Genomic DNA, 12,343 nt, shown 5'->3' on the forward strand with positions numbered 1-12,343 from the left:
GGATTGGGTTGAGGAGGAGGAAGCCGCTGTGCTTGGGCAACGAATCGCGGGTCACAGGGAAGCAAGTACCGGACATTAGGAGTCCAAGAAGTGATGGCGGGATTGGGGAGGATGCACCAATCTCTCTGCTTTACCATCCAAATATACTTGTCGTCCTTGGTGGCCTTGATCCACTTGGCATTGGAGAGTGTCCTCAAGTCAAGGAACTCCCCTCCGGGAACCTCATCCAACTCAGCTAAGATGTCCTGATAGGGATCACCGAGGAGTGCCCTCAAGAGAAGAGTGAGCATCCCTCCTAAGAGAATATCCCCACAAGTCGGCTGCCCATCCCGATGCTCAATGATTCGGGTGATCAACAGCTGCCCAAAATCTAGGATCCCCTCATTCTTCTCCGTGGCTAACCATAGGGCGCCAAGTTCCGCACTAGACAAGGATCCGGTGGCCCCCTTTGCAAAGACCGCATATAGGAGCATGCGGTTCAAGTAACGGATGGCGGGGTGGTGAAAAGAAGAAGACTTGGCCGAGGAGGAAATGAATTTCTTCTCCTCTCCCGTGAGCTCTCCCCACCAAATATTCTCATCATAGTTGTCCACACACTCCGCCACCGGATTAACGATCAAACCCAGGTTCGGGTGAGAGGTAAAGAAATCATTCGGGTTGATGTTAAAGAAATCATTGATCGCCTCATCGGTGAGCACGTGTTGATTATTGAAAGCTTGGAAATGAAGCTCAACCGTTTCTTTACCATTGTCATGCACCCGGCCCCTCCTAGCCGAGGAAAGAACCTCAAGAGAGACCCTCTTATAAGTTTTGGCATTCATGGTCACAAAATCCTCAAGCTCAAGCCCCGCAATTAAAGCGTTTAGCTCCTTTTTGAACCCCAAATCCTGAACGGTCTTTTTGTGATAAAACTTTGTCGGGCGGATGTTCCGCTTAGACAATTCCTCATAGTAACTCCAAGACCGTTGCTCCAGAAAAACAATTCCGTAAGTCTCGAAGGCCGGAGGAGTGATAGCCTTCCTCTTGTTCGCTTGGGGATTGGGTCCCTTCTTTGTACGCTTGGTCATCATGATGAATCTTAGGGACAAAAATCTACACACAAGCAAGAAAAGAGACACAATGCAAGGCAAAAGGAAAAAACTAAGTTAGTGAAAAAAAACTACAATCTACTATCAAAATTATCACCAACAAGTATCACTTCATCACTCAAGTTCAACCTAAACAATCCTCATCAACCAATCCTCATTATCCAAAAACAACAACCCATCAAGAATTCCACCAACAATTCACCAAAAATCGATCAATAGACTAGTCTTGAAAAATATTCACAATGAAACATGCATAATAAGTGTAGACTAGCAAGGAACAAACACAAAAACAAACATGGAAATCCAAACAATCAAAATCAAAGATTTCAGAATTTCACCCAAATAGTATGAACAATGAGCTTAAATGTAAAGAACAATGAAGAAAGAAGGGAAAGAAATCGTCACCACAAGTAAGGGAGGTAGACAAGATCACCCAAAAGCAAACTCCAATGCTCTAATCACAACAAGGAATCACAAAATCAATGTTCAACCAAACCCTAAAAATTAGGGGTTTTTGGGAAAAATCAGAAATAATTGGTTTTGAGGTGAGTAATGAGGATGAATTTGTGAATGCGAGTGGTGTAGAGTGAAATGTGTGAGAAAGATTGAGTAGGAAATGGAGTTTTGAGGAGTTGGAATAGAGAGGAAAGTAGAGAGATGGTGAAGAAATGAGAAGTGAGGTGAAGAAATGAAAAAGAAAGTGGACGGATTTTCCAATAACACGATCGCAGAACTGCTCCGCCCGACCCGTGCGAGCGCACGAAATAACCGTGCGATCGCACGGTTCGAGCCCGATCGCACGCCCAGCAGCGCTCGATCGCACGGAATGGCTGGGAGCAACTGCCTCGATTTTCCAGTTTCGTGCGACCACACGAATCAACCGTGCGATCGCACGGAACTGGAATTTATGTTCCTTGGCTTGCCCGACTATTGCACACCCATCTCAACATATTTATTATGAAAAGAAAAGTAAAAAGATGAAAACACACAAAAACAAACCAGTACAAGAGTTAGACAACCGGGTTGCCTCCCGGGAAGCGCTCGTTTAACGTCATTAGCTTGACGGACCCCCCCAAAAAGGTCAAGGGGGTCAAACACGACCAACTTTGGGTCAACACTAGTCACCATGCACTTCTTTGCCCCTTTGGGCACAAAGATCTTACCGATACCGCCTTTCAAGAGATGAAAGCCAAACGATCCACCAACATGCCCCTCCTCGGGAATTGATGGATTCTTGACCTTCTTGGACTGCTTGGCTTTCTTAATCGACCTATGGAACACCTTGGAGAGTTTAGCTCCATTAACATCTTCATCATGCATCTCAAATAACTCAGGGATGGTTACAACATCATCAAACTCATCCCCAAGAGTCTTTGGATCTCCATGGACTTCCTTTTCACTGAGAGAGGACCTAGCAAGCTTATTAGCACACTTAGAAACATGAAAATCGTTAGAAGAATTAGCACAAGTATGGTTGTTCTCAACACAAGCAAGAGTGTCGATTTTCATGCAACTTTTCATTTTGGGACAACATTGATCATCAATAGTGAGCTTGAAGCTAGCTTTGGCATCCAGCCTTCAAGGTGATAAGTCCCCCTTGCACATCGATAAGGGCACCCGCGGTGGCCAAGAATGGCCTCCCCAAGATAATGGGGGTGTGGGCATCCTCATCGATGTCCAAGACAACGAAGTCAACAAGAAAAGTAAGCTTGCCAACTACGAGGGGAACATCCTCAATCCTACCTAATGGAAACATAAGCGATCGATCGGCTAGTTGCAATGACATAGCAGTAGGAGAAAGATCACCAAGAGTAAGCTTCTCAAAAATCTTATATGGCAAGATGCTCACACTTGCCCCCAAATCACAAAGAGCATTCTCAAATTTTAGCTTTTGAATGCTACAAGGGATAGAAAAACTCCCGGGATCATTGAGTTTTGGGGGAAAGGAGTGCTGAATTAGAGCGCTACAATTCTCCGTGAGTTGAACGGTCTCCTTGGGTTCACACCCTCTCTTGCCACTAAGAATGTCCCTCATGAATCTTGAGTAGTGGGGCATTTGTTTGAGTGCCTCGGTAAAAGATAATGACACATAAAGTTTGCTAATGGTTTCCCAGAATTTGTGGAATTGGTCATCCATCTTCTTACCGGCAAATCTTTGAGGGTAGGGGGGAGTAGGAGTTGGGAGAGGAAGAAGGGTAGTCTCTTTCGACTTATCACCATCACTCATGCCATCGACATGAGACTTCCCTTCCTCATCATCATGGTTCGAGGACTCATCTCCCTTAGAATTTTCCCCCCTAGAGCATTGAGCTTCAACATGCGTAACACCATCATCTAAAGTCTTCCCACTCCTTGTCACCATTGCGTACATTTGCTTAGGAAGTTGACCTTGGGGTGGGAGACTTGTGTGCACTTGTTGCTCCTTGATGGTGCTAGCAAGTTGAGCTAGTTGGGTCTCAATCATCTTAAGATGAGTATTGGATTGCTTGAACCCATCCTCAAATTCAACGTTTTTCTTGGCTTGCGCCCCCACAAACGACTCCATGAGAGCCTCAAGATTCGACTTGAGAGGCGGGAGTGGTGGAGGTGCAACGCCATAACCACTTGGGTTGGATTGATATTGGTTGCCAAAGGTCCTCGGTCCATTGAATCCGGGAGGTGGCAAATGAGATGCACCATAAGGAACTCCCGAGTTCAAAGTATAACCCCCACTTGAGGCACCCCTAAATTGCCCATAAGAGTAGTTATAACCCCCTCCACCTTGATGGTTGGGATTATAACCCCCTTGGTTGTATTGGCCTTGATTCCCTAAACCTTGAGATTGACCGTAGGGCGCTTGGCTTTGATAGCCTTGTGCTCTATAGCCACCTCGGCCTTGGTTATCATACCCACTTCCTTGGCCATAGCCTTGGTGGGGACCATACATGGAGGGCCCTCTAGGTTACCTAGCAAAATTAGGATTGTTAGGGTTATCATTCCTAGACCTCTCATTGATGGCATTAGCATACTCTACATCAAAATCTCCTTCATACGAAGGGCCATAATCCACAAATGACAAGTTATGAACTAAAGGGCATGCATCGGGGGAATGATTATAGTCTTGGAAATTTTCACAAAAGAATGTGCCCGGAGGCATTGAGCCATAAGAACTAACCTTGCCCTTCCCCTTATTGAGAAGAGTGGCTGAAGGAGATGGAATTGTGGACGGAGATGGTGGCTTGCTTGCTGCACTTCCCGCAAATGGTGTATTCTCAAGCTTCTCTAATCTCGAGCTAAGCTTCTCTATCATCCGTGCTTTCTCTATGGCCACCGAACCCTTTCCATCCTCAATCCTACTTTTCCCATCATAACTTCTTGCACCTACATGCCAAGATTGGTAGTTTTGAACTACATCTTCAATTATCTCCTCAATTTGATCTTCCGTTTTGTTCATGATGGGGCCTCCCGCGCCCGCATCCAAACTTGTTTTCAAGCTTGGACTCAATCCTAGGTAAAAAGTTTGTAGCAACAACCACTTGGGAATCCCATGATCAGGGCATTCCCTTTGGTATTCCTTGAATCGGTCCCAAGCCTTAAAAAGCGATTCATCACGGCCTTGCTCAAATGATTGAATCTTGTGGCGAAACTCCGCCGTCTTCCCATGAGAATAGAACTTGTTCAAGAAGGCACTAGTTACTTCGTTCCATGTGCGAAGTGAATTGGGCTTGACCTCCTTGTCAAGCCAATCACTAGCATGACCAAGCAAAGAGAAGCGGAACAAAGTCAATCTCACATAATCCGAGGTCACACCGTTGTGTTTTATTGTGTCACAATAGTGTTCAAACTGCTTGAGATGCTCGTGAGGCGACTCATTGCTTTTCCCACAAAAGGGATGACTTTGCACCAAATTGATCAAGGCGGGCTTGATCTCAAAATTATTAGCACATGTTGTTGGTGCTTGAATCCCACACGTAGCCTCAAATGCTCCCGGTATTCCCAAGTTCTTAACCGGAAGAGCCATATTCTCCCTAGCTTGCTCACTCACTTCTTGTTCCGTGTCAACACTCAAAGCCTCAAACCGATTTTGATTTGACGAGCTAGAACGAGCACGCCTAAGTCTCCTTAAAGTCCTTTCCAATTCAAGGTCAAGAGGATGGAGGATCCTTTGACGAGCACGTCCCCTATCAGGCATAAACACTCAAGAAAACCGTGAGCAATGCAAAGGAAGAACTAAAGCAAGAATGGAATATTTATGTATTTTCAATTAATGAACTAGTCTCAACTAAACTCAATAACAACGACCGTTCCCCGGCAACGGCGCCATTTTGATAAGCGTATTTTCCGTCGTTGATAGAAAACCACCTATGCAAACAATATTTATAAAACCACTTCAACTACCGGCAAGTGGTAAGCAAAGGGATCGTCCCAAAGAAACGGTGAATTATTGAGTTGGAAGTCAATCTAGTTCGATCAAGGATTTGTTTTGAATTGTCACTTTTAAGAGTCTAAAAACAAATAAAGAACTATGTAATATTGAATCAAGAAAGGGAAATGCTAGGGAGTCGGGGATAGCCTAGGGAAACCGGGGGAAATCAATTCAACTATTTAGCAATGGTGATCATGCAACGAAATGGTGATTAGGCAAACGGCATCTAAAGACGAACCCGCCACCTCTCGGATAGGGAACGCTAAGCGTCTAATCCACGGAAGAGCTTTCGCCTAATCCTAGACTAAACTAACTAGCATATAATAGGTACCGCCATTTGATCAACACAAGATAGGTCCACAATGTCTTGCCAAACCTATCCTATGGTTCCACGGAAATCTAATCGAATAGCATTTGCAACTACCACTCAACTAGCATGGATTTCCTATCATCAAATCTTATTTAATCACATGAATCAACCAACAATCAATAATCTATTTCTCCTAATTCATCCCCTAGTTTCTCCCCTTTCCCTAACCTAAAACTACTCACTAATCATCCTAACAATCAAGCTATCCATTAGTTCAAAACTAGCTATCATGAAATTAAAGGAGGAGAAGTAGAAAATAGGAAACCCAATTGCACAATCAAATCAAAAACTGAAAATCAAAGTAACAAGCAAAATTGAAATCAAGAACTCAAGGTATTGAGGAATTGCAAAACAATTATCAACTAAGCAAGTGAAAGAATTAAAGAACTAAGAATTCAATTGCATAAAGAAGAGAAGATTTGAAGAAAATTACTGAATTGATGCTTGGAATTGAAGAGTTTCTCTCTCTAGATTGAAGAACAAAATCACAAAACTTCTAGAATTGAAAATGTAAAAATATGAAATGTAAAATATGAAAGCGTAAAATGAAAATAATCAAAAATCCTATTTATACTAAACCCCAAAAATAAGAGTTTTAAACTCGAAAACTGAATCCCGCGCAGCCGTGCGAAGGTGCAGACCCAGGTGCGATCGCATAAGTGCGATCGTGCTGTGCATCAATGCGAACGGGCCCTGCGACGATTCTTCTCCTTCGTGTCGTGCGATCATGCCCAACAACCGTGCGATCGCACTGCTGTGACTTGGCTAAATCTTAGAAAATCCTTGTGTGCTCGCACAGGAATTTAGTGCGAGCCCACCGAAATTCCGTGCGAGCGGGCTCCTCTATGGTGCGATCGCACGATTTCACTTATAGTTCCTGCATCGATTTTCCAGATTTGTGCGAACACACGAATTTGAGGCACGAGCGCACACACTGCCTTGACTTTTGGAGCCAACTCTGTAGACCCGTGCGAGCGCACAAAATGTCCATGCGATCGCACGGCACTGCCTTGACTTTTGGAGCCAACTTTGTAGACCCGTGCGAGCGCACAAAATGTCCATGCGATCGCACGGCACCTGCTCGAGCAAATCTCAGCTGTTTTTCCATCATTTTCAACATTAACACCTGAAAACCACAAAGATGGAAAAGGGGAATAAAAGAACAGCAAAACTATATAAAACTAACAAAAAAAGCATAATAAAACTCTCTAAAATCCTAGCCTAGAGCGACATAAATGCCGCTCATCAAATTTCAATATCGCAATTTCAATACCGCAATTTCAATATCGCAATTTCAATACCGCAATTTCAATATCGCAATTTCAATTCCGCATCTTTACTTGCCTAGTCCGTTTCTAGGAAATGTGGAACTACTCCCTAGTCCTTTTCTAGGGGATCTTGTATTTACTAATTCCGCACTTTATTTAGTATTGTGATGTTGCTTTATGTGCCTTATCGCTTTCATCACCAACATGCTAAATACAACAAAATACAAAGGTTACATCACGCTTAACGAAGATATTTTTGGACAAACCGGCCTTAGGTTCCTTAAATCAATCTTTAAAGCAAAGTGACCACCGTACAATTAGAAATTCTATTTTGTTCTAATTTGCAAACCCACATAGTCTAATCTTAGGGTTTATTTTCGAAACAATGTTGTGCCAACGTACTTGAGTATTTCTAAAGCTCGCCGAATAAGCATTTTCACTCCCGAGCCCGGATCTCACCCATCCGTTTCAAGGATTCAAGGCCTTATCCAAAAATAGAGTCATTGTGCGGTCTTCCCAAACGAGACCTAAAATAAGTTTGGTGGTGACTCCTTCGAGGTGCAAAAACAATTCAACGGTTCTCTAAACGAACCGCCGCTTGCCAAACCCCCCATTGTAGGGAACGGGAAACCAAAAAACCCACCTACAGCCACACTCTTTAAGGTACAGGAGAGGGTACACAATGTCCCGGAGCACATCATCCCCCCCACCGATGCTACTGAACTCGCCGCCTACAAAGCCTCCAAGGCTGCCGACCTTAGTTTCTGGAAATGGCTCGATGTAGCCGTGTTACAGTGGACTACGCCACTGTGTCTCATGATATCTTCACCTCCGATCTTGCGCAGTTCATGATATACTGGTAAACAATTTGAACTAATTGTTTCATGAACTCATATTATACTTATTACGATTAATTACTAAAATAACGCTAATTATTTACTTTGGGATGAATATACGATAAAAGTGTATGTTAAGATGACAAATATTAACCTAAAGTTTATAATGTGACATATATCATAGGCCCTATTTAAAGGTATAAGTACTGTAAAATTATTAACATATTATGATACTTAATATGCCAAAATTAAAAAGTACAATAGAATATGCTATGTTAATTTGTTTAATTTTGGGTATTAAGTATTTTCAATAATGGGTCATTAACGTTATTTAATGACATTACTTTCCATTGGAAATACATCCAGTAAGTCTAAAATATATATGTTATAACTAATTTGATCCTATGGTATAATCCTATTACATGGATAAATTATCATGTTAAACAAAATATATCCCATGAAATTAAACATAATTGTTAAAATGATTAGTAATATTTCATTCTTGCATAGAAGATATCAGCAGTATTGTATTAGGGTTTACATAAAAGGATTGCAGAAAGTTTCAATCTTACGGGGTATTTTTTTGGCAGGTTAAACTCCTTAGATTCAGTTTTTAATGTAATTTGTTGCTATTTCTGTTTGCTTTTGCTTTCCAAAATCTTGATCACCTGATTATTCGTTCCGTAATTGTACTTGTTGTGGTTTTATTGAATTTTTTCTTTGATGTTTTGGTTTTACGAGCTATTTTTCCGACTAAAAAGTGGTATGAATGCTCCGACTATAGTTGTGACTTGCTGGAATTAGGTTTTTCGGAGTTTGATTGATAATTTATTTGTGAGAAATTGTGTTAATTTTGGAGTTGAATTCTATTGGACTGTTTTAGTCAATGATGAGATCGTTTTTGTGATTTGCATTTGTACAAATTTTTCTTATACGCTTTGACACAATTTCTGTACAAAGATATATGCCTTAGATTCTGGTTTGGTCTTGGTTTCTGGCATATGGCATGACTTATTGCTGATCTGCAGCTGCTTCTGGTGCTACCGGCCTGCTGTCATTGTTCAGGCTTGCTGACTGCTCAGGCCAGTCTGTTGTTGTGTAGGCCAGTTGTTGTGCTCTACTGCTGTTTGCTCTGCTGATGTACTCTGTTGCAGTGCTACTGTACTCTTCTACATGGTGTGTGTATGGTTTAAGCTTGATAAATCTAAATATCTTTCCTTATACATATTCTTAGGTTGTTTAGTTGTAACTCTTCTAAGATAAATCTTGCGAAATAACTGAATTCCTCTGAGAAAAAGTGCAAGAAAAGGCGCATATGCATATAGGTTTATCAGCAAATTAAATTCTTTTATGTCGATCATTAGTCAACTTTAAGGATGCATGAAATCTACATAAACCCCCTTTGGGGTTGCTCTTTTCTGAATTGTATTTGTTGTTTGAGAATTTGATTCATCTATTCTATTCAAAGTTCATGAGAGTTAAAGATTTTATTGATTAGGTTACAGTTCTTAGTTTCTTTTCTTTTTTATCAATTGACTAGGGTTTCCGATAAATCTCAGATTTTTTTTGTAAGGTTTTTGTGTATTTTTTTTTTGTTTTGAAATTTGACGTTTTGCCTGATTTTTTTTTTTAAGTTTAAAACTGGTGAATCTTAGGGATTTGGTTGTATTAGTGAATTAAGCTTATATATATTTGCTTATGCTATTGGATTTGCTTAAATTGATGTGATGTGTGTTGATATTGTCAAAAATGGGGAAGGTTTCAAGCAGTTTGGTAACTTTGGGGCTGGATTTGAGAGACTAATGATTGTAGGAGACATAGCCAGGAGAGTAAACCCGATGGTTGGATGAGTGTTTTGGTGACTATGAAATACTTAGTGAAGTGCTTGCACTGTTATTTTAGCTAAGCCTTAATTATTGTGTTTTCTATGGTGTTGTTCTTTGACTGTGGACTATGGTTACCAGTTCTTCGTCTCTGGGTCGATACAGACTGATAAAGCTCTCAGCTTCCATCATAGGATTTTAGTTCTTGATCTTGAGTGCCTCTTTCAACATTTTTGGCAGCTTTGGTTATTATGTAAGTCTGCTTAATTTGACTCATTGTGCATGCTTATGCCCTCCTACAGAACAGAACAAGAAATTGAAAGGCATGGGGAAGAAGAACGGGGAGTCAGGATGTGCAGTTGGGATGAGAAACTCTTTAAGTAAGGTATTTAAGAGTTGTAGTGCATTGCTGGATAAGTTAATGAAGCATAAGCATGGCTGGGTTTTTAATACCCCTGTTGATGTGAAGGCCCTTGGTTTACATGATTATTTCACAGTAATTAAGTATCCAATGGTCTTGGGTACTAATCTAGGCTAAATACCACAAATATCCCAAGGACTTGAGTTTGATTGATCTAATTTTGGAATTTATATTTTGGTACTAAAATTAGATTCTTTGTCATGTAAAGGCATGATTACTCTGTTTCACTATTTAGATGTATAATCGTATAGTATTAACTTTTTTAAATACGAACTTTGTGAACAATTTTTTTAATCTAATATTTATATTTAGTAGTTTCAATAAAAATTTAAGTTTTTATATAATTTCGTACGCATCGCGTGCATAGAATACTAGTATCTTATACTAAAAGAGAGAAAATGAATGTGGTGATCACAAATGACACTCATTGATTCGCCTCTCTTTTAATTAAAAATAGTATATTTTAAAAAAATCCATATAACATAATGCCTAATCTCAAAATAAAATAAAATTAGTCAAAGAAAATAATATCAGAATCTTAATTAAGGAGCAAAAATTTTAAATTACATATATGCATATATTGCCTTTGACCATATTTTGTAACATATATGTAAAAAAAAATGTAATCATTTAGGATCTTATTAGATTAGTATCAATATATATTTTCTAAATATTAATTTTTTATAATTTTTAGTTATACATAATTCGAGAAATAACGAGTTAAGGTCGTGTATTGGGAAACGTGTAGTAAACATGGTATAATATATAAAAAAACATCTCTGTTATATATGTAGTACGTAAAATATAATGTCAAAATCTTAATTATAGAGAAGAAAATTATAGCATATATATACTCATAAAATATCTTTGACTTTAATATTAATTTACATATTTTTTTTGGTAAATAAGGTATATTTTATTACTAAATGGTAGAAACCAGTTAAAATACAAACCCAAAAACAAGGAAACAAACAGCTAAGGGAGCACAATCGCATCCCTAACTAAAACACAAAAAACAACAAACTACAAGCCACCCGAACTGCAGAAACTTGGCAGCACACAAAAGAAACCAGCAAAACCAGGGCAGCACTTGCAAAAACAGGCAGAAGCACAGCAACAAGCAACTGGGAAGCAAACCAGGAAGAAAGCACACCACAGCCTTAACTGGGCACCCTGCACACAAGTCTGCTGTCCAGAGCAGACCACCAAAATCAGGTCAAACACCTGCAACACAAACCACAAAACTGCACAGCAACAACAAGCAGAAAGGGTAAGCACAACCTGCGGAGAACCTACAACAACCAGAACCTACAGAAACTGCAGCAGCCCGAAAAACTCATAACACATACACAACCTTCAAAAACCTTACAAATCAACCAATAACGAGCTAAAGTCTGCAAGCTTAGGAAAAAAGAAGCATCGAGTATAAGTCATCACTTGAATTTGCTTAAAAATTTGTTGAGCAGTCATTTTAACGTTCTGAAACCTTCGAGCATTCCTTTCTCTCCATATCAAGTATATAGAAATTGCCACCACCATTCTATATATTTGATGCTTAACAGAACAAGACTTAGCCTGCTGATTAATAGTGATCTCTTGCTCCCAAGTCCCCGGTTGTCTCTGAATGCCAAGCCACCTCAGAGCATAGCACCAAATCTCAGCAGAGAAAGGACAGTCAAAAAATAAATGAGAGACACTCTCATTTGCTGTTGAACATAAACCACAAATTTTATCATAGTGGATCCCAAACTTGGACATTCTGTCAGCAGTTGTCAAACTACGTACCAAGTATGGCTAACCACACTATAAACACAAAATTAGGAGGGGCGGGGTTGCTGCATAACATTTTCCTCCAAGGCACAACACCAGCTTGTCCTTTTAGCTTCAAATATATCTGTTTGATAGAAAAAACTGGTTGCACCAGCATGTTTCTCCCATCACCAAACTGTAGGAGAATACAATTAAACATACATAACATGTGAGGAACAATCCCCAAAGCCAGGAAACATGATATGTATAAAGCACAGATTAAGCAAACTTACATCCGATGCGTGTTTTCCCAAGTAATCTATCAACGAACACGAACAAAGAACTCTACTTGTCGTTCCTCTACTTGGTTCACCGACACGTTC

The 12,343-nt window shown here is 40.2% G+C and overlaps 1 protein-coding gene across 1 annotated transcript; it reads right to left on the reverse strand.

Moving 5' to 3' along the window:
- Nucleotides 1-2,646: 2,646 nt before the first annotated feature.
- On the reverse strand, nt 2,647-3,450 carry LOC130461765 (uncharacterized). Its single transcript, XM_056829964.1, has one exon. The coding sequence runs from the start codon at nt 3,448-3,450 to the stop codon at nt 2,647-2,649; it is 804 nt and encodes a 267-aa protein (XP_056685942.1).
- Between the last annotated feature and the right edge of the window lie 8,893 nt (nt 3,451-12,343).

Source organism: Spinacia oleracea, chromosome 5 (genome assembly GCF_020520425.1).
Source record: "Spinacia oleracea cultivar Varoflay chromosome 5, BTI_SOV_V1, whole genome shotgun sequence".
In the NCBI taxonomy this organism is placed as follows: Eukaryota; Viridiplantae; Streptophyta; class Magnoliopsida; order Caryophyllales; family Amaranthaceae; genus Spinacia; species Spinacia oleracea.

Coding starts and splice junctions, on each gene's coding strand:
- LOC130461765 (XM_056829964.1), bottom strand. CDS start 3,450: ATGGTGACAAGGAGTGGGAAGACTTTAGATGATGGTGTTACGCATGTT.